This window comes from Mastigoproctus giganteus, chromosome 11 (genome assembly GCF_048544385.1).
Source record: "Mastigoproctus giganteus isolate SK-2022 chromosome 11, ASM4854438v1, whole genome shotgun sequence".
NCBI lineage: Eukaryota > Metazoa > Arthropoda > Arachnida > Uropygi > Thelyphonidae > Mastigoproctus > Mastigoproctus giganteus.
Window position 1 is genome coordinate 9,103,589 of NC_143585.1, and position 22,307 is coordinate 9,125,895.

The 22,307-nt window shown below is 38.5% G+C and overlaps 1 protein-coding gene across 3 annotated transcripts in view; it reads right to left on the reverse strand.

Annotated features, from left to right (window-relative positions):
* Positions 1–22,307, reverse strand: part of LOC150077691 (alpha-tocopherol transfer protein-like) — a 97,595-nt gene that overhangs the window by 60,065 nt on the left and 15,223 nt on the right. The window contains exons 1-2 of one of the 3 annotated variants that reach the window (XM_090384221.1): positions 11,161–11,243; positions 10,023–10,177 (exon numbers count right to left, since the gene is read on the reverse strand). In XM_090384221.1, the coding sequence (XP_090240347.1) occupies positions 10,023–10,167 (145 nt within the window). In that variant the 5' untranslated portion in view covers positions 10,168–10,177; positions 11,161–11,243. Of the gene's footprint in view, positions 1–10,022; positions 10,178–10,282; positions 10,356–11,160; positions 11,244–22,307 lie in introns of those variants that run through there. The other 2 variants (XM_090384222.1, XM_090384223.1) reach the window with 2 other exon arrangements.

Consider the following 22,307-nt stretch of genomic DNA (forward strand, 5'->3'; position numbering starts at 1 on the left):
CTTCATCGATGTCGTTTATGAAAATTAAAAACAACAGTGGTCCTAATACTGATCTTTGGGGAACCCCACTTCTAACATCACCCAATCTGAGGAATAGCCATTTATCACAACCCTCTGCCTCCTGCCCTGAAGCCATCCTTCTATCCATCTAAGGATTTTCCCAGTGATTCCAACCTGTTCCAGCTTATAAAGCAACCGCTGATGTGGGACTGAGTCAAAAGCTTTGCTGAAATCTAAATAAACAATGTCGAAATTATTTCCTAAATCCAGCTCGTGAGTGACCCTTTCGAAATAGCGAACCAGATTTGTTAAACATGATTTTCCCTTTACAAAATCATGCTGAGTATCCTTGAGAATTTCAATTCGATCCAAATGATCCTGAATTCCACCCTTGATCATTGCCTCCATGATTTTCCCTACTACTGAAGTCAGACTGACAGGTCGATAATTTGCAACTTCCCTTTTAGAGCCACCCTTATGTATAGGAGATAAATGGCACTTTTCCAATCCAAGGGAATCTCCCCAGAGTCTAGTGATGCTCGCATAATTAGCCTTAATTGTTCAGTGCACTCGCTTGCCGCCTCTCTTAAGATTATAGGGTATATTCCATCAACTCCAGGAGCCTTACTGGTCTGTAGGCTTGAAAGTTTTTTCATTAAATAATCTTGCGGAATTTCAATATCATTAATTACATATTTTTTAACTTCGCTCCCACAATTTCCCTTTGCCACAAAAGGCTTTTCATTTGTAAATATCGATGCAAAATAACTGTTGAGTTCATCTGCAACGGCAGCTGGTGTATTTAATACTATTCCCTTTCCCTTACGTAAAGGGTCTGGTTTTTCCTGTTCTTCTTGGTATTTATATATGTGAAGAATTCCTTATCCCCCCCCCTCTTTTCTCTGTTTGCTTGTGATTTCTCGTAAAGTGCCTTTGCCTGTTGAGCACTTTCTGTGGCTCTATTACACATCACCTTGTAGCTGTTATAGGCTTCAGTACTTTTTATTGCTCTGTAACCTTTCCATGCCACCTTTCTTTGCCCAAGTAATGTGTGGCAACTTCACTATTCAACCAACTTGGAACCCTCCTCGTGGAATATTTTTTTTAATGGTAAATACCCATTCAAGGCATTTTTGATTAATGTTTTAAAAGCATACCACAGTTCAAATGTATTCATTCTCTGCGCGATATCTACCCAGTTAATAGAGGCCATGTAGCACCTTAAGGCACCGCAATTTCCTTTTCTGAAATTAAAACCCATTCCTTTGGTTTTACTACTGCTTCGAGATGTGTTACTTCTCGAAGATTACTTGATTATCCTGTAAGTTAGATATTTATTATGTATATAAGACTTCTATATATTAAATAATATGATATCATGCGCATATATACTTCTCTACCGTTAATATATGGCCACCTGTATGTCTACAAATTACCTTTATTTAGAGGAAAACTAACTTTTAGCTTTTATGAAAGCCTCTAGTCTCTGTGGATCACTCTTCGACACATTTATATTCATGTCCTCCGATAAATTCCACAATTGGGCCTTCAACGCGGCGACCAATTCAACACTGTTTCAGTGCTGTATCTCTCCTTGCATGCACCTGGCGATCCAATTCATACGAATAATGTATTATTCGTATGAATTAGTTCCCTATTAGGACTAAGGTCAGCGGTCCAGGCGAGGTTTCAACTTTTCGACGGTCGTGTTCTCAAATCGTAGTTCATCACAACACGAACTATGGAGCGACATCCTGCTGATGCAGGTATAGGTCTTCCCCGAAGTGTTGCCCAACTTTTGTAAAGCATTATTAGCCAGATCTCACCGTTCATGGTTATGTCCAAAGCAACCAATGATTCCAGGCGAAACGATGAAAAATATCCCAAGAGCATTATGTTCTATCCACCAAACTTCATTGTCCAGGCAATACTGTCCAGCAGGTAGTTTTCTCTGGCCATCCGCCTCACTGACCAGGCACGGCCCCTGAATGACAGACTATGTATCACGGATCGTCCTTCCAAAGTACAGTTTTCCATTGCTGTATGGTCCAAGAAAGGGGGGGGGGGTGCTTACACAAAGCTAAAAGGGGTATGACATTATTACAGTGCTTAGTGCTAAATGAATGGACGAATGACTTTGGTAATCGTTATCATGTACCGTCCAGCACACTATAATGCTGCTGACCTGTGTCCCAATCGTTACGCCAAGAGCCTGAGACAACGTCCACCCGCATTCGGCCTGAAGATACGTTCCATCATCTGCGGCGCCTCGTATCCAGGTGGACAGGAGCAGCAGTGCTTAGCACACGCTTCTTGATTAGTCCGGGGTTCGAGCCCGTGACCACCAAATAAGGGGGATGCGGAAAGGTCAGGGAATGACCACCGCATATCCCCGGAGCAATATGGCCTTAGTTGCTAATGTTCCTAAAAACCAAATAACAGCAACAACAACCGTCATCTGCGAAGGTTTTTACCGGTCGTTTCATGACATTGTCAGCACCAGTCGCTTCCGCTTGTAGATCACATCATCATCAGCCATTTTAAATCCACTGCAGGATGAAGGTCTCTCCAGAAACTTTCCAGTTCCTTTTGTTTTGTGCAATGGCTATCCATTTGCTACTCACAAAATCATGAATTTCATCTAACCATCTCCATCGTTGTCTTCCAGGTTTTCTCTTACCTCCTCTTGGGTACCATTCTGTTATTTTCTTTGTCCATCTGTCATCATGTCTTCCAAATACGTGTACTGCCCAAACCATTTTAGTTCTTTAGTTTTGATAAGAATGTCCTTTACTTGAGTTTGCTGCCTAATCCATGTGTTTCTCTTCTTATCTAACAGTCTGATTCCCAATATAATTCGTTCCATTCTTCGCTGTGTAGTTCTCAGCTTCTCTTCCATTCTTTTGGTGAGTGCCCAAGTTTCACTTCCATAAGTCATGGTGGGGAGTATACATTGATTTATTATTTTACGTTTCAGACAAATTGGGATATTGCTCTTCAGTATGTGACTATATTTCCAGAATGCTACCCATCCAAATTTATTCTTCTCTTGACTTCCAGCCATTTATTATTATTAGAGCTAATGACTTGTCCCAGATAAGTATATGAATCCACCTTTTCAATTACTGCTCCTTCAATGATTACATTCCTTTCTGTAGCATACTTGTTCATCATTACTTTTATTTTAGGCATATTCATCTTTAGTCCAAAATCCTTACTAACTCTGCATAACTGATTAAGCTTTTCCTCTAATTCTTTGGGATCGTGGCTTATGATCACAATGTCATCTGCAAATCGTAAATGGTTTAGGTATTCTCCATTCACATTGACTCTTTCTGCAACCAGTCTAATCTTCTGAAAGCTTCCTCAAGGGCAGGCAGTAAACAACTTGGGAGATATTGTGTCTCCTTGTCGGACTCCTTTCTCGATTTTAAATTTCCTACTGTCTTTGTCTAGTCTAATAAAGGAGGTAGCGTTCTCATATATTTTGTTCAAACTCATATTACATGGGGTGTCTGTGCCTTGTCATTCCAGTGCCCGAAACATTGCTTTCAGCTGTATGGAGTCGAATGCCTTTTCATAATCCAAAAATGCCAGGCATAATGGTGTTTTATATCCATTTGTTTTCTCCATTAGCTGTGATATTACGTGAAGGTGATCCATAGTTGAGAATCCTGTCCTAAAGGAAGCTTGCTCTTTCGGTTGATTCTCATCAAGTATTTTTCTAATCTGTTAGTAGGGACCCTTGTCAACAACTTGTAGATGTGGGATAACAAGCTAATTGTTCTATAATTTCCAATTCATCTCCTTTCTTATGCAGAAAAATTATGGTTGCATTATTCCATTCCTTAGGCGTCATACCTTTTCTAATGCATTTTGCGAAGCATCTTGCCAGTTCCTGTGTCATGTCTCTTTCTCCCAATTTTAACAACTCTACAGTAACTTCATGTTCCACCCCTGGGCTTTCTGATCCATCATTTTCTTCAACGCCTGTTCTACCTCATCAGGAAGTATATCGGGTGTGTCGTATGTGTTACTAATTTTCGATTCCTCTTCCCCACTGCTAGCATCATTCCCTCTATACTTGTATATTTGTCTATAATAGTATAGTCTTCTGCTATTTGAATTATGCCTTCTCTGCTGTTTATAAGTATACCCTCGCTATTCTTCAGTTTCAGTATCATTTTTCGTTCTGTATTAATGCTCATGGCTGCTGATTTAAGTCCTTTGTTTTACCTTAATGCTTGTTCTACTAATCTTGTGTTAAATCTTCTTACGTCCTCTCTGAGTCTCTTTCTAATGGCTTTGCATAACTCAGTATACTCAATTTTATTTTTGTGCGTGTTTAACTTCTCTTCATGTGTCGTCTTTGGTTCATCATGACAAGTGTTTCTTGACTATTTTTTTCTTCTTTAGATTTCTTTTTACTTATAGGTTTCTTCGGCTTTATCACTTTCAGAAAGTTGTATTATTCATGTTCGATATCTTGAACTTCTTCCAGATATCCATGTTCAGCAATTCTCTTCGCAATGTTCTCTGAGAAATCGGCTGATGAGATCCTTGCACTTCTGGAGATAAAAACAAAACGAAAATATTATTTTTAATTTCAGAAGAGCTATATGAGTTTTATAAGCAGTTTTGTTAAAACAAAACTGTCTGGAGTGGTTCTTCTTTTGTTTAGAATTCTTTTTCGTTTAGTAGATTCAGTATTTGTCGCAGGTTACAGTCCCTTAGCATGTGCCAGAGTTCTGCCGATTTCTGGTTGATTTTGAGTCATACCATTCTTTAAAATCTCATAATACCATTCTTTCTGCCACACCAGAAAACTCAGTTACTCCATTAACAGGTTGTCTTTTAGGCCTGCCAATTCCCTTTTATTACGACTCACTGACATCTTTTCTGCTCCCATCTTTTGTGGTAGATACGCTTTCTTCCTCAGTCGCAGCTAGCAGACTTGTAAACAGAAAACTGCTTTATCTTATTCCCTAATTTCAGAGCTGTAAACACATAAGCGTTCAAAAAAGATGCACGTGTTCAATCAGTTATAAACCCTCAATACATAAGTGACTATTATTTTTTTTTTTTTTGTACGCATATTTTTCGAAGCCTTATTCACTTCTGACAGTTTTGTTTTAGTTCTGAAATTGTGATAATCATCATCTGGTGGGTTTTTTATATATTAATACTAAATTAAATGAAAGCAGCATTTGCTGGAACACCCTGTTTGAAGAACCCGTGCTGTCAGCTGCACCACTAAGCACAGCAAACACTTTCTTATTGCTTTTGGCTTCAGATACTCCAATGAAATTCAATTCATCCTTTCCCTTCACACGATTATCGATTCATAAGATTTCGCATTCTTTAATTGCTCTATAATTATAAGAAACTTAATGTAAGTTGAAATTAAAGCACATAAGAATCGGCAATTGAGGAAGGCTCTCTTTTTGTTTAAAATTTTTTTGGGCATAAAATTAAACGATCATTAAGCCTCTTAACACTCAAAATTGCTTTGGGAAACTTGTTTGCAATTTCAACACGTGTAATAATAATAATAGTAGTGGCATGTGATGCAAGAAAGCAAGTGTATGAGCTTATGCAGCATCAGCCAAAAAAAAAAAAAATCACACCATTCCCTCCAAATGCCTGTCCAGTTCCTCCTTAAATTTATTCAACCTATCAACTTCCACAACGACAGATGGAAGTTTGTTCCAGCAATTAACCACCCGCTGGCTAAAGGCAAATTTCCGCACATCTATTCTACATCTGTCTTTTCTTACATTTGTGCCTTACACATATTCTAATAATGTTTAACTTTGGATTCTATTAGACGATCTCATCTCTTTCTGTACTTAAGAAATGATTAATTATATTAAGAAGTACCTTATCTATAAAAAATATTATAATTAAGATATTTCCTTTCTTTTTTTTTATATTGAACGTGTAATACACGCAATTTACAGACAAAATACATATACGGATATATATAAGAAATTATAGGTGGCCCTAATATAACAGTTTCAGTTTTTTTTTTTATTACCACACACAAGGTAAGAGGTTAAGGCTGCGTTGCGAAATTACTGCCTAAGAGAGCAAAGAATGAGGACAAGGTATTATTCATGTATTTGAAGAGAAAATGAAAGAAAAAAAAGCAAATCAGAAAGGTCCTTTGGGCACTGGGTGAGGGAAGGTCTTAGACAACCCAGCCGATGTCGCCGATGAATTAAACAGATACCTTGACCCAGTCTTTACTGGAAAAAAAAAGACCCCCTTCATGCTGAGTATAGGCTGTGCAAAAGAGGCTGACTCATATGAAATTAGTGATTTCTTAATTCGAGATGACTATCTACACTGTGCTGCCATTTTATTAGGTACACCTACTTAGTAGCGTGTTGAGCCTCCCTTAGCCGTCAAAACAGCCTTAATTCGTCTAGGCATGAATTGAACAAGATGCTGAAAACGTGCAGGAATGGAGTACCATGCAGACATGAGTGTGTCACGCAGTGTGTCTCCAACGAGTATGTCTCCGTCGGATCTCAAGGGAACTGCGTGACACACTCTTATCCGCATGGTACTCCATCCCTGCACAACGTTTTCAGCGAACAGCCCTTTCCAGCTCATCCCAAAGATATTCGATAGGATTGAGATTCGAGGACTAAGCGGCCACTGCAGCAAAGAAAATCATTGTCATGTTATCCCGAACGTGACTTTATGAATGATAAAAAGGTTCGCAATTGGTTTACACCTAGTTTACAGTCGTCATTTTTGTTAACAGGGCACGGGTCAATGAATGAGAAATTATATGCAGTAGGACTAAGTAACACGGACCTTTGTTTTTGTGGGGCCAGGGAAGGCTGGCGGCACATACTATATGATTGTCGAGTATATGACAATGCCAGGACAGCGATACGTGAAATTCTTGAGAGTATAGCTCCAGGAGAAGAAGAAGTTATATTTTTAAGAGACTGTAGTAAGTTTCAGATGCTCCAGGTATTTGCTAAAGAAGTATTTGAACTAAGGAAAAGTATGATTCCAGTGATACGAAGTTGATCAAATCCATCTGGCTGGAGGCACCGAAGTGTTTTTATGGTGCCGTTCTTACTGGTTGGACAACTGGAAGATCTACTCTTTTCTTTATCTCTCTCTCCCCCTTGGTTTTTCGCTTTTCACTTTTTGGTATATATATGTATGCGTATATATGCTAAAAACCAATATATATATATATACTTAGTATGTATATATATTTATTTTTCCTTTTATTATTATTTTTAATTTTTTTCTATTTATTATTATTTTTTTAATTATTTTTATTCTTTTCGGGTTTCTTTTTTTTTTTTTTTTTTTTGTCTCATACTCTGAGACCATAGGTGTCCCATCTACTGGAATTGGCCCACCTTCCCATAGTGTGGACGAGTACCCAGAATCATCTCTCCAGGTGATTGATTGATGCTTCTGGGTAGCCAAGTGGCCAGAACATTACAGAACACACACATAATACAAACAAACAGACGTCACACACATATCTGGCCCATTTGTAGTGATACTGTGTTTCACAGAGATACGAAGCGGAGTTGAACTGACGTTCTAGGAGCCACCCCTTACAGAAACACATGTCCACATGTTCATGTCATGTTCCTGGAACCATTCCATAGTGATTCGGGCTTTGGGCACCGGCGCATTATCCTGCTGGAAATAACCATCTGACTGAGCATAAACTGCCGACATGAACGAATGCACTTGGTCAGCAACAATGTTTAGGTACAGTGTGGTATTCAGACGTTAATCTATGGGTATCAATGGACCCAACGTGTGCCAAGAAAACATTCCCCACACCAGAACACTGCTCCAACCACCTTGCACAGTAGTCGTCAGACATGACGGGTCCATGTATTCATGTTGTTTTCGCCAAATTCTGAGCCTTCCATCAATATGATGCACCAGGAACTTCGACTCGTCAGACCAAGCAACTGTTTTCCAATCTTCGATAGTCCAGTGCTGGTGTTGCTGTGCCCACAGGAGGTATGTTCTCTTATTCTTACGCGATGTGGCCGTCAACTGTTGTGGCCCTTTCGCGACAAACTGCAACTAGTGGCCCGTTGCGATATTTTGTTCTGCGCACCAAGGTTGTATTCTGACGTGGTGTGCGACATTGTGGCCAGTCTGTTTGTTTGCACAATTCTAGCCATCCTCCTCTGACCTCTCTCATCAACAAGCGATTTTCTTACACAGGAGTGCCGTTGAGAGGATGTTTCTGCTCGGTGCACCATTCTCGATACACCCTTGAAACTGTGGCGCCTGAAAAGTTCAGGAGAAATGCCGTTTCAGAGATATGCCGTTTCGTCTTGCATCTACTACCTTTCCAGGTTCGAAGTCCGTTAGATCACTCCTTTTCCCCATTCTTTCTACGGTTTGTACGCTTAACTATTAGTAGAAAGGTTGTTTTGCTGCGTTTATATCCACAACTGTGGTCGAGTGACTTGAAACGTTGTGGGACAAACCATTTGTGTGCACAGCAGGGTTGTACCTAATAAAGTGGCAGCAGAGTGTGTATATATAAAACGCTTAGATATGCTGCTCAAATTTTCCAACTGCTAATTGTTGCCAGCACCCGTTCATGTGGTTCATATCGCATCACCACCATACTGGGCATTCTGTATTAATTGTTGTAGTAACGTTTTTCGACTGAAGAAAGGCAACCTATGCATGAAAGCCATCGATGTCTGTTTATTTTATCTGACTTCAATTTTAATAAACTGTTCTAAGTTTTAAGTAGTGAAAAAATGGTTGAACAGTGTGTAAGAACTTTGAGAAAACGTAGAAGATATGCTAAAGAAACAGAGGAGAGATCTGATAGACTAAGAGAAACTCTACGACAACGAAGGCGGATAGAAAACATTGAAGAAAGAGAAGCAAAATTGGAAATGAGAAGACGCCGTAGGATTAATCAAATAGAAGTACCGGATGCGAATAATCAACAAACTGTAATTAATGTGGAATAGCATGAAATAGGAAATATGTGTTACAACTGTGCGTATTGCATTGCAAGATTTTGTGGACATGAGTTAAACCCATCGAATATACTAAATGCCGCCATGGTGGAAAGATTTCACTCGACCCACTGTCTGAGACACCTGCTCTATTACGAGAGCTGCTTACAGGGGATACAAGTGAAGCAAATAAGTACAGAGAACATATACGAGAGTACAACTCAGCAATGACGTTCGTGGCGTAGAGATTAAATCACCGCCTGGAAATGGTCTCTACTGTTTTAGAATACACGGCCAGATTTACCATTTGGTCTCACCGCTATATCCAAACGAGACAAATAAGTCAGGATATGGACAACTTTATATTTTTGATGATGCTGAAAAACAATCAAATGCTTGAAAAACATTCAAACCTAGGGTGTAGGGCTTAAGTAAAAATATAAATTATTGTTAATTTTCACTTATTAATAAATCAAGTTTGCTTTTAATACTTAACTTTTCGTCGCATTAAAACAAAAATTCACCCTGGTGACAAAACCTAATCATAGTCAGATGCAAAATGGTGATAATGAAAGTGTTAATTAAATATACAGGATATCTGAGCTATCTGTGAATACGCAATTACTCGAGAACATACATATACTTTACTTGAAAAACAAAACAGTCATCTTGACCACCTCAACAGCATCCTTTTTGCTCGTATAAGAATTTTCGATAATTTCAGCTGCAAAGCCATGGAAATAACCTTATAATATTACAATAATAATAAAATTATATAGAGCGATTTATCCAATTAATTCTCTGACAATAGGTTACCAATCTACACTTTCACAACAGTAAAACATGCTGCTCAATATGGTCTTCACGTGAGTAAAGGATGCTAGCTATGCAATATATGTTCATCAGTATTTACCACAATGAATAGACCGATAAACTGTCTGATCGAATTTATCATAGCTGATTTTAAGTCGCATAGACCTCAAACGTACTTTAGAGAAATTTTAATTATATAACGTTTGTTAAAAGAATGGGACTTACCAGGTACCGCTTCCAGCAGTTGTTTTGCACAGGCATCTCTTCTTCTAGGGTTTTCCAATATTTCTTTCACTGCTATTTGAATGTCTCTTTCATTAAGAAAATGGTCTTCCTCGAGAGGTCTGAACGAAACCCCTGTGCATGCCATTGATCAGTGTCTGGAGAAGATGAAAAGACAAACATTAACCTGGCTACATTTATCCGGGTGAAAATGTATAATGAAAAATGAATACCATGGGCAATAAAAATAAATAAATCAGTACCAGAGAGCCTACTGATGGTCGAGGACATCTGATGGAGACAATTATCCCAAGTTAGACGTCTGAAATATTAATTGGAGGAAGTTAATATATATGGTAGGGATACTAAGCGATTTTTCCGCAGGAAATAGAGCCTCCATAATAGGGCCTCTTTATTCGATTAGAAGGGAATTCTTTTCATTTTTAATCAAAATTTACATTTTTCGCAACAGCTTCCGCTCGCCCTTATAATTTCATTTGATTTACAAGGGTATAGCTTTTAATTTGTCTCATTAATTTGAGACAAATTAAATCTACTTTTCGCATAACCTGCCCATCTCCTCTAATATGTTGTGTAATTCTTCTTTAAAGCAATTAAAATGGAAAACTTCCACAACACCGAATACAAGTTTATTCCTCTGGCTGACAGCCAATTTTCTCAAATCTGGCTGACAATCAACTTATTGTTCTCGATTTAAATTTATGCCACCTTATGTACGTTGTCTGAGCAAGAGCAAGGATACTATCAGCATTAAGTTTACTCAATCTGGTAAACTTTTTTTTAATTACAGACGAATTACATCAACCATTCTGTGACTCTGCAACGGTGTATAAAAATATATTTACATTTAATGTACGAATTAAATTCAATATTCAAGAACTACGATGTACTTCATAATTGAGCTCGTTTACAGACAATTACGCAGGCTGTTTATCTTCAATATTAATAAATTCAACAAAGACAAATAACAGTTATCCTTTTCTCTCTCTCAGGACAACTGGGGAATTTCTTTAGGCTCGTGCAGCATACACCTCAGGCTTCCTTGCATCGTATGGCTAATAATAATAAATAAAATTGCACGAAATAAATTTGAAGAAGAGTCAAAACTAATGTTACTCACCAAAGCAAAAATAGACCTCTCTTCGGATAGAGTTGAAACGAAACTTAACTTTCTGAGATGAAAAAGACAAGAAAGGACAGGGGGGACGAGATTAATTTCTAATTTGTATTCTAAGAGCGCTGCGTAGCCATGAGGTAAGTGGGACAGTAGTGATCAAAAACTTAGAGTTGTCAGACTTGTTAAATCACGCAATCTCGGGAGGGAGAGAAAACCAACTGTCTATACAAATGAATCCCCCCCCCCAACGAAACGTAGTAGGAGAAAAGTGCTTTCTGTAACGGCATATTTATTTTTTATGATGCTAAATATTAATTAATTTATAATTAAAATCAGGGGTAATAAATATTAATTTACTGTTCCTGATTACTCCTGTGAGAGGCATTCTTTTCTACATTGCTGAAAGGGTGGACATTGATTTATATTTACAGGGAAGATTAGGGCAGGTTGTCTAATAGGGCAGACAGTAAGAACTGGAGAAAATGAAACTGCCAATTACGCTATATTTACAGGACTTATTATAATTAATGATTTTAGCCGATTTGCTTGAAAAGTTAAAGTTTAAGCCTTGGGGAAAACCCAGAGATATATAAAAAGTTCAGGCACAGATTTTTGAAGGATTGGAGGAGAGCATCGTACCTGACAGTGCAGTGCAACCATTAATGACCATGCCGACCAGTGTTTCACTTCGCCGGTTTCTCATTTTCTACTTCTTGCCAGCAAATAAGGATAGCCAAAAGGGTACCACCCACTAGAAATGAAAGTTTTAAAATTTTATGAGAGAATGTTTCCATCTGTTTGCATGTTGTATATTCAGTTCCGTCACTATTTATTTGCTTCAATTTGTAGTTATGAAGAGATGGAGAATATTCGCCAGAAACATGTTTGAGAGGCTAGCGACGCTGTTTAGGTTATGACTCAGTGGGAGATGAAGGTTACCATTGGTACCCACCTACTATTCTAGTGTTGGCGATTATGGTCCAGCCCGCTGTGGCGTATATCAGGATTGTGATAACATGCCCTTGACTGTACTGCAGTGTCCGTTTTAAGTGACACAATACCTGCAGTTCATGTCCGTTGGCCCATAGAGATGGTGAAAGTTTGCTTTTTCCTTGTAATTAAAGTTGAGTTCAAGGTTTTTATTTTTTTCATCTGTATTTGGTTTAGAGGAGATTTTACAGAGTATTCATTGCGAATTTATTTAAATAAATATTCGAATAACATATAGTACTGGAGTAGTGAATGTAATTATTCCGCCAAATGTATATTCAATTTATATTGTATGCACAGTTGAGAATTGTAATATTTTCTTCCTTTCACTTGTTTTAGATTGATCACAATTCTAAAGAGAATTTAGAAAATTCGTCTGTGGTTAAATAATTATTTATTAATTACGATTTCTTCAAAAAGTTAAAGGTAATTATTTAACGTAATCTCATTTGTAAATTATTATTAAAACGTATAAAAATAATAATTAGTTGGGGAAGAACAACTAATTGATATAATCATAATAATAATAATCTCTACTATCCTACTAATTTATAATAATAATGATTAAGATACAAGAAACCCGGCTAATTACACGGACAATCATCTGTCTCCCAACGATGCATCACCTAAAGATCCACACCAACTGCATAACCAGGAAGATATCAGACAACTTAGAGAGCCAGAACATCATGGCCGAGCAGAGGATGAGCAGAGGATACAAGGAGCAATTAACCATTGAAGCCAGTTATAGAACAAGCCTTCAGGAAGCCCCGCAACCTGTATACGGCCTACATTGGCTACCAAAATACCTTCGACTCCGTGCCTCATAGCTGGCTAATAGAGACACCAAAGGTCTACAAAGTCTATCCGATAGTGACAAACTTCCAGAAGCAGCCATGTGGAAATAAAGAACCACCATTTAGGTCGAGAACATCACAACCAGACCGATCCCCATCAGGAGAGTAATCTTTCAGGAAGATGCCCTGAACCCAATGTGGTTCTGTTTAGCACCTCAACCCGCTATCCACAATGCTCAAGGCGCCTCCATAGCCAGGTGAGCAGGAGCAGCAGTGCGCTTCTTGATTAGACCTGGGTTCGAGCCTGTGACCACCAAATACGGAGGATGCGGAAAGGTCAGGGAATGACCACCGCATATCCCCGGAGCAATATGGCCTTAGTTGCTAATGCTCCTAAAAACCAAATAACAACAATAACGATACTCAAAAACAGCACAATATGGATTAACCTCAAAGAAGCAAGGAAAAACCTATATATTTTCTCCCACCTGATGTACGTGGATGACATCAAACTCTACGTGGTAACCGAGATGAAACTCCAACAACTACTCCCAATCACCGAAGAATTCAGCAATGATATCAGAATGGAATTTCATCTGAACATATGCAATACCCACAGATTGCATCAGGGAAAATTATTCGGCCGAAATTACCCGTTGCAGACTGGTAAAAAGATCGAAGCCATGACAGGGGAAAGCATTAACAACCATTTGCAATTAATTAAACCAACTTAACAATTAATTCATTAACCACATATTCTGTGTTTTTTCATCTCCAAATTTTGTAAATAAGTTCATGTAAACATGCTTGTAAATACTATAATGTAACCACACCCTCTAGCCACGTGCTGTCTATGGGTGTCTCGAAAGAGAACTAAACAGATAATAATAATAATAATAATAATAATAATAATAATAATAATAAAGACTTACAAACACCTGATGATGATGCATGCTCTGGGGTTAGAGAACAAGGAAATTCAGGCTTGCATGACCGAAAAATACCACTAGAGACTCAGAAGACTGCCTAAAGCAAAGCTGAACGAAGAAACATCCTCCAGTTAAAGCCATACACACTTATCCAGTCCTACCGCTAACATACTCCTTCGAAATCATAGATTGGACTAACACGGAGCTGGAGGATATCATAAGAAAGACAAGGACAATGATGACTAAGAGCTGCCAACGTTACCTGAAGTCAGCCGTAGAGAGACTGATAATAGCTTGGAAAGAAATGGGAAGGGGTGATAGACCCCATCAAGCAACAGAAGACAGCGATAGCTAACGTGAACGATTACTTCCAGAAAAACACAGCAGCACCCTACTAGACCATAAGAAAGATAGACAAGCGACATACCACAAATCAGCCTAAGCGAGGAGACCTCCACCAAGACCACATAAATAAAATGGCTTCCAATGCATGGCTCATGAGCGGGACACGCTCCCCAAAACTGAAGGATTCATGCTCGTTGTCCAAATCCAGGTAATCAACACTAGGAACTACAGAAAATATAGTTATAGAAAATATACAACGCCAAGGAGCCCGGAGTGACAGATGATACATGTCGACGATGTCACCTGGCCTCGGAAACGATCCAACACATCACCCCAGGATACAAGGATCCAGGCGGAGTGCACTCGTAGACATACCAGGTAGCCAGGGTAATAAGAAGCTAGTGAGGAAATACCAATTAATCAATGAAAGTGTACCGCATCACAAGTAGGAACCCTAGGCCATACTAAAGATCCCAAACCACAAGCTGTACTGGGACCGCTCCATAATAACGGATAAGACAATCCCGCACAACAATCCGAACATAGCCCTTGTGGACAAGAAGGAAAAGGCTATCTATCTGATTGACATAGCGGTACCCAAAACACTGGCAACCTGCAGAAAACCCACGAGGAAAAGATCAGGAAGTACACAGACCTAAGACAGGAGGCCAAAGAGATGTGTCATATGCAACAAGTAACGACCATCGTGTGAACTACCAGTATGGTGCCAAACACCCTACACAAGAGCCAAGAGGTAATGGGTCTCTCAGAGAACAACCATCGTGTGAACTACCAGTATGGTGCCAAACACCCTACACAAGAGCCAAGCGGTAATGGGTCTCTCAGAGAACACCTACAAGGAACTCCAGAAGGTCGCAATCCTGAACACCTGAAGGACAGTCAGAGAGTTCCTCTACCAACAGTAACACCAATCATAGCAACAACCACCCTGTGCACTTGGAACCAGTATCCGTCACGGGGTGTAACTCCCATCAGAAAGAATGAAAACAACAACAACATCGTTCCTAAGCATAATGCATATGTGTAATTTTGTTTTTCCTAGTCATTTCCGTGTATAGTCTGTATGATTATAATAATCATAGTTAATCCCTAGATTACCATCTTCGAAAAGTGACATCGAAATGCATAATGAAAGGAGATTTTTTTTTTTAATCACGATCGTTTCGTAGACAATAGTGGTAAAAAAAACCCACCTTTTTTGGAGATATTTGTTTTAGAAGAAGGCTATGAATGATTAAAAAACTATCGTATTAGGTCCACCGGAGAACTAATCTGCCGAGTGTAATGTGTTCATAAATTGCCTTGTTGTTTGGTCGATTTGCTTTCTTTGCATGAAGAACAAAACCTTCCTATCCACACCTGAGACTGACTAACTCAGACAATCAGTGAAAAAGCCATAAGCGCGAATAAAAATAAAAGCAAAATACTGTAAAAAAATCTGTTTAACGAATAAATCTATTGACGTGTCGGCAGATAACACAGAGTTGGGTATATGTTGGCTACTGAAATTCATCTGTTGGACTAACTGCAGAAAATTATTCCCATGAGAATTGACCTATCAGAATAAAAATTGGGTTTGGCGAATTAAACAATCTACCTGTTTTGTATCTAATTTTTTTGAAGAAATGCTTAAGGATATCTCGAAGTTCAGGACTCAAAGATTTAACAAATTGGACAGTGCCATTAAGAATTTATATTGGAGAATACAATAAAATAATAAGATTTGAGTATTACGAACAAGGGTTCCTTTGGAGCAATTTGGAAATATCTGGCTTTTTTCATTCTCCAATACGGAGAATTTAAATTACTATTAGTATTAGTATTAGTAATAGTAACGGCCGCATGGTGCAAGAAAGCCTATGGCTTAGGCTGCACCAGCCAAAAAAAAAAAAAAAAAAAAAATGATAAAAACAAAAAAATAAATAAAATAAAATAAATAACTAAATAATAATAATTATTACAAAAAAAGGAAATTAAACGTACCATCCTATGCACTTCCCTTACCCGAAAGTACTATCCAGATGACCTTTGAATTTCCCCAAACTGTCGGCCTCTACCACCCATGAAGGCAACTTATTCCAGTAATTTATAACTCGCTGGTCAAAATAAAACTTCCTGCAGTCCAATCTAAACATTTCCCCTCGTAACTTGAATTTATGTCCCCTAGTTCTAGCATCATTTATAATCTTGAAAATTTTGTCCTCATTCATTTTACTGATGCCTCTCAGAGCCTTAAACACCTCAATCAAATCTCCTCTAAGGTGTCTAGTTTCCAAACTCTGCAACCCACATATTCGAAGTCTTTCTTCATAAGGACGCCATTTTGCCGATCTCACCAGGCGAGTTACCCTTCTTTGCACCCTTTCAAGAAGCTCGATGTCTTTCTTTAGGTGCGGTCTCCATACTTGAACACAGTATTCCAAGTGTGGTCTAACATAAGCCTTATATAATGGGATTATCACGTCCCTATCTCTACTTGCAAAAGTTCGATGGATCATCGATAGGACACCATGGGCCTTCCTTGAAACCTGTTTGCAATGCTCAGAGAATTTCATGTCTGACCGTATCGTAACACCCAAGTCCCTTTCCTCCAGTACTGGGTTTAGTTGAACTCCACCAAGTGAATTAGTTATTTTGGGATTACTGTTTCCCAGGTGTAATACCTTACACTTTGTTGGATTAAAACATAGCTGACATTTTTCTGACCATTCCTAAAGTCTATCTAGGTCTCTCTGAAGAAGCTCAGCTTGACAGTGATCATTAACTACTCTACCAATTTTAACATCATCTGCAAATTTAGGCATCACGCCCTCTATCCCTTCATCAATGTCGCTTATGAAAATTAAAAACAACAGTGGTCCTAATACTGACCCTTGGGGAACCCCACTTCTTACATCAACCCAATCTCAGGAATAGCCATTTATCACAACAATCTGCCTCCTGCCCTGAAGCCATCCTTCAATCCATCTAAGGATTTTCCCAGTGATTCCAACCTGTTTCAGCTTATAAAGCAACCGCTCATGTGGGACTGAGTCAAAAGCTTTGCTGAAATCTAAATAAACAATGTCGAAATTATTCCCTAAATCGAGCTGGTGAGTGACCCTTTCGAAATAGCGAACCAGATTTGTTAAACATGATTTTCCCTTTACAAAACCAGGCTGAGTATCCTTGAGAATTTCAATTCGATACAAATGATTCTGAATTCCACAATTGATCATTGCCTCCATGATTTTCCCTACTACTGAAGTCAGACTGACAGGTCGATAATTTCTCACTTCACTTTTAGAGCCACCCTTATGTATGGGAGATACATTTGCACTTTTCCAATCCAACGGAATCTCCCCAGAGTCTAGTGATGCTCGCATAACCATCCTCAGTGGTTCAATGCACTCACTTGCCGCCTCTCTCAAGATTATAGGGTATATTCCATCAACTCCAGGAGCCTTACTGGTCTGTAGGCTTGAAAGTTTTTTCATTAAATAATCTTGCGAAATTTCAATATCATTAATTACATATATTTTAACTTCGCTCCCACAATTTCCCATTGCCACAAAAGGCTTTTCATTTGTAAATATCGATGCAAAATAAGTGTTGAGTTCATCTGCAACAGCAGTTGGCGAATTTAATACTATCCCCTTTCCCTTACGTAAAGGTCAGACCTGGTTTGTCCTGCTCTTCTTGGCATTTATATATGTGAAGAATTCTTTATCCCCCCTCTTTGCTCTGTTTGCTAGTGATTTCTCATAAATTGCCTTTGCCTGTTGAACCTTTTCTGTGGCTCTATTACACATCACCTTGTAGCTGTTATTGGCTTCAGTTCTTTTTATTGCTCTGTAACCTTTCCATGCCACCTTTTTCTGCTCAAGTAAAGTGGCAACTTCACTATTCATCCAACTTGGAACCTTTCTCGTGGAGTATTTTTTTAATGGTATCTACGCATTCAAGGCATCTGTGATTAATGTTTTCAAAGCTTACCACAGTTCAATTGTATTCATTCTCTTCGCGATATCTACCCAATTAATAGAGGCCATGTAGTACCTTAAGGTATCGTAATTTTCTTTTCTGAAATTAAAACCCATTCCTTTGCCTTTTACTTCTGCTACCTCTCTCGTCATCATCCACCGTAGAACTCCGTGATCACTTCCTGCTACTGGTTCCTCTACTGCCAGCCCTGTTATGTCATCTGATTCATGTGTGATGATGAGGTCTAGGATATTCTTTTCTCTAGTACTTTCCCTAACATGTTGATACAAATAACAGTCATCTAGTTGATTTAAAAATTTTGTTCCCCATGTCGAGTTTCCTTCCCATTTACTCCAATCAATTAGAGGCAAATTGAAATCACCCATAATAAGGCATTGACTCTTATTTGCCCATTCCATTTGCATGTAGAGGCTTTTGTCATAATCGTCTCAATCACCTGGTCTGTAGATTACTCCTACTCGCATTATACCTTTGTTTCCAACTATCTCACACCATACAGACTCTATACTAGCAGGTGAAATGTCTGAATCCAGGAAAGCTATCTTCGCACTGAGGCTGCTTCTGATAAGAAGCATTACCCCACCACCCCTTCTATCTACTCTATCCTTCCTAAATACATTATATAAGCCGTACTGAAACTCATCATCCCCAATTTCCGGGTGGCACCACGTCTCTGTAAGCCCTATTATGTCCGCGTTATTTGTTTTAACCAGCAGTTCGAATTCGCTCATTTTATTGACGACACTTCTAACGTTACTGTATAAACAATTAAGATTTACTGTTCTTGTATATTTAACAACCCTAACACAACCCTTGAAGGTTTTTAGGCTCTCTTCCCTGATATTAGCTACCCGCTCACGTGAAACGTTTCTGCCCCCAGAGCATCTAGGTAATACGTACAGTTGGGGTAACAGATAAGAACTCGTAAGGTATGTGCAAGAGTTACTTTGAACAATATTATCAGATAATGTTATATTGTAACCGTTAGGACCTTTACTAAATATTCATATAGCTAATGAGCCATCGTACAAGTTTACTCAGTTCACAAAGAGAAAGAACTTCACACACTTGCAATTATTATCGAATTTCTTAATCAATCACTAAAGAGAACTGGCTTTCCAAGGCTAAAGAGTTGAAGTTGTCTATTCATGACATTTAATAAAATAATAACTTTGACCCTATTTTTTGAATTGAACATTTAACTGTTATAAAACCTTGTCCTGGGAAACCAAACAAGCTACTGCGTAACGTAATTACGAATATACTGTACACTGTACATGTAAAATGAATTCTATAATGCACGTAGGGAAAGATGACAACTCTTCTGTGCAAAGAATCGTGACTTATTTAGAAACCTTGAAAGGTTAAGTGATGAGTAGTAGTTCCCTGTTATTGAAACAAAGCTTTTATCTTTTTTTGTGAATTAAAATAATCCATCTTTAGCATAAGTAATTGATGAGAATGGTCGCTTTTCTTTTACTGTCTTATGAAACAGCAGATATTTGAGTCAAAAGTAATATATTATCTTTAATTGCGTTTCATTTTAAAAATATCAATTTTTTTTGTTATAATCTTAATTGAAGTGAATGTTAATGTTGAGGAAATTCTGAATGCTGGAGTTCCTCAACAATTGCTAAGTGGAATTTTAAGGCATGATAGAAAGGACGTGCGAAATTCGATTTCTCCGTAAATTCACCTAAATAACGATAGTAATTAACTTTCTTTTTTAATGTTTTGCTTTGTTTGATATTTGTATTCAGAATTGCTGTGTGTGAAGAGGGCAACATTATCGATGCTTTACTAGTAGTTTAGGCTCCATCCACTTCTATCAGGCTCGGTCTTGATGAATTTACAAACAGTAATTAAAGACTTGCTAGCTGGAAAGTCTATTAAAGTTCGCGGCTTTAATACAAACTTGAACAGTCATGGATCTCATTATAAAATTATGAATACTGTTCAGTATTCAGTTGACATTGTTTAGCACACACACACACACACACTATATTTGAATCCAGTACGAAGCAAGTGATTTTAAATACTAAAGAGCTTTCTTGATTAAACCATACAATATTCTGTTTTATTTAATTAATTTTATTTTTTTGGCTGGATTTACAAAAAGTCCACTTCCTTGAGTTATCGGCATTATTAATACTAGTACTAACTAACACAATTAATCAAAGTCAATTATTAATATTAATGTTAACAGTGGCAAATGATGCAGGAAAGCAAGTTTACATAGCATCAGCCAAAAAAATCCCAATTCACTTATAAATCCACTCCAATACTTTGTCTAGTTCTTCCTTGAATTTATTCAAGCTTACCACTTCCACAACAACGGATGAAAGTGTGTTCCAGCAATCAACGATCCCATGGCCGAAGGAAAATTTCTGTACATCAAATCTGCAACCATCCTTCCTCAGTTTGAATTTGTGCCCCTAGATGTGTAGTCCAAGCAAGACGAAGAATCCCATCATTATTGAACTTACACAATCCGTTCAAAGATTTAAACATATCAATCGGATCATCTCGTAGGTGACTAGTTTCCAGACTCTGCAATTAGCAGAACTGTATGCAAATTCCTAAGAGCACCCCTTCGTTCCCGTCACCAATCTCGTTGCCCTTTTCTGTACCAGTTACAGCAGCTATACATCCTTAGTGAAATGAAGCCTCAAGACCTGTATTTAGTACTCAAGGTGTGGCTTGCCAATTGCCTTAAACCATTATATAATCACTACTCTATCCCTGCTGGCAAAATTCCTGTATATCAATTCTATTTTTTTGTACAGCTTTTCGTTGTATGCATCAGTTATTCGGCCTATAACGCACTCCTACTCTCATTTTTGCTATTGCACTGCTTATATTACACCAAACTGATCCAGCACTGCACTGGCCACTACTGTCAACTCAATGCACTTCCTTAGATTTTATTTAAATAAATAAATAAATAAATCTTTATTGTGAAGTAGAATTACAGCACAATATCCCATCACGGCGACGAGCGCCAGGGGTTCACCTATAGATAACATAAGTACAAATTCAAATGGCTACAAAATATAGCGAACACATACAAAAGGCTACAAAATACAGATTACAAATGCAAAAAGAAATACAAATACATCATAAAAACAAGGAGCTGAACACAAATAAAAAAAAACAAATACAGCTTGGCAGTGATTCAGGTTTCAAGAGCTTTGATAAAGTTGTGTCTGTCCTTCTTTTTACTTATTATGGTGTCGATGTCGGCGTCCGCACGGTTGAGGACAGCGAGCATCTGCTTGGGCAGAAATCTTTCGGTGAGTACAAGCCTGTTGTGGTGAGCCACAAGTGCTGGTACCGACCTTAGGCTTGGCTGTGGAATCCTCTAAGAGCAAGCATTCCAAATATTTGGAGATGATATTTGGCCTGAGATGAGTTTGGCTGTGAAGACCAGCCTCTTTTCAACGATCAGGAATTTCAACCTCGGGATGTCGTGCTTGTGCCATCATGGTAGTTGTGGTAGCGGAAAATATGTTTCTTAACTACGAGCATAACTCTCCCCCTCCTATCCTGCCTAGCCTTTCTGTACCCATCGTTGACGCAAAGAATTTTAATGGGTTTTTTCACTCCTTGGCTGAAATAGTTGGTCGCAAGGGTGGATAGGAAGGTTTTGCCCCAGAAACTGGGTTTTTTTCGTCCAGCAAAAGAGGCAAACCGACCGGAGAACACAGGCAATTTACAGACACAATACATATACGGTTATATGTATTAACTTAGGGGGGCTTAGAGGGGAACAGGTATCCTGTGTGTTATCAGACACTCAGCCTAAAACACTGATGGATCCAATATCTCTCTATTACAGAAGATTTAGGAGAAGTCCGGTTGGCCTGCCTCCCTAAAATCCACTCATGCACACCTTCTCGATGGTAAGCCCTGTTACGTCACTTAGGTGGCAACGAACGTGTAGAGTGGTTCTCTTCAAGATGCCTGGTCAGCGTGAAGAGGAAAAGACCAAACCCTCCAGCAATGAGAGCGCAACAATACAAATGGCCCTCAGTCCCCAGCAGCTTTCACTCTCCCTCTTACGGCAGCGAGAGGATCAGAGTGG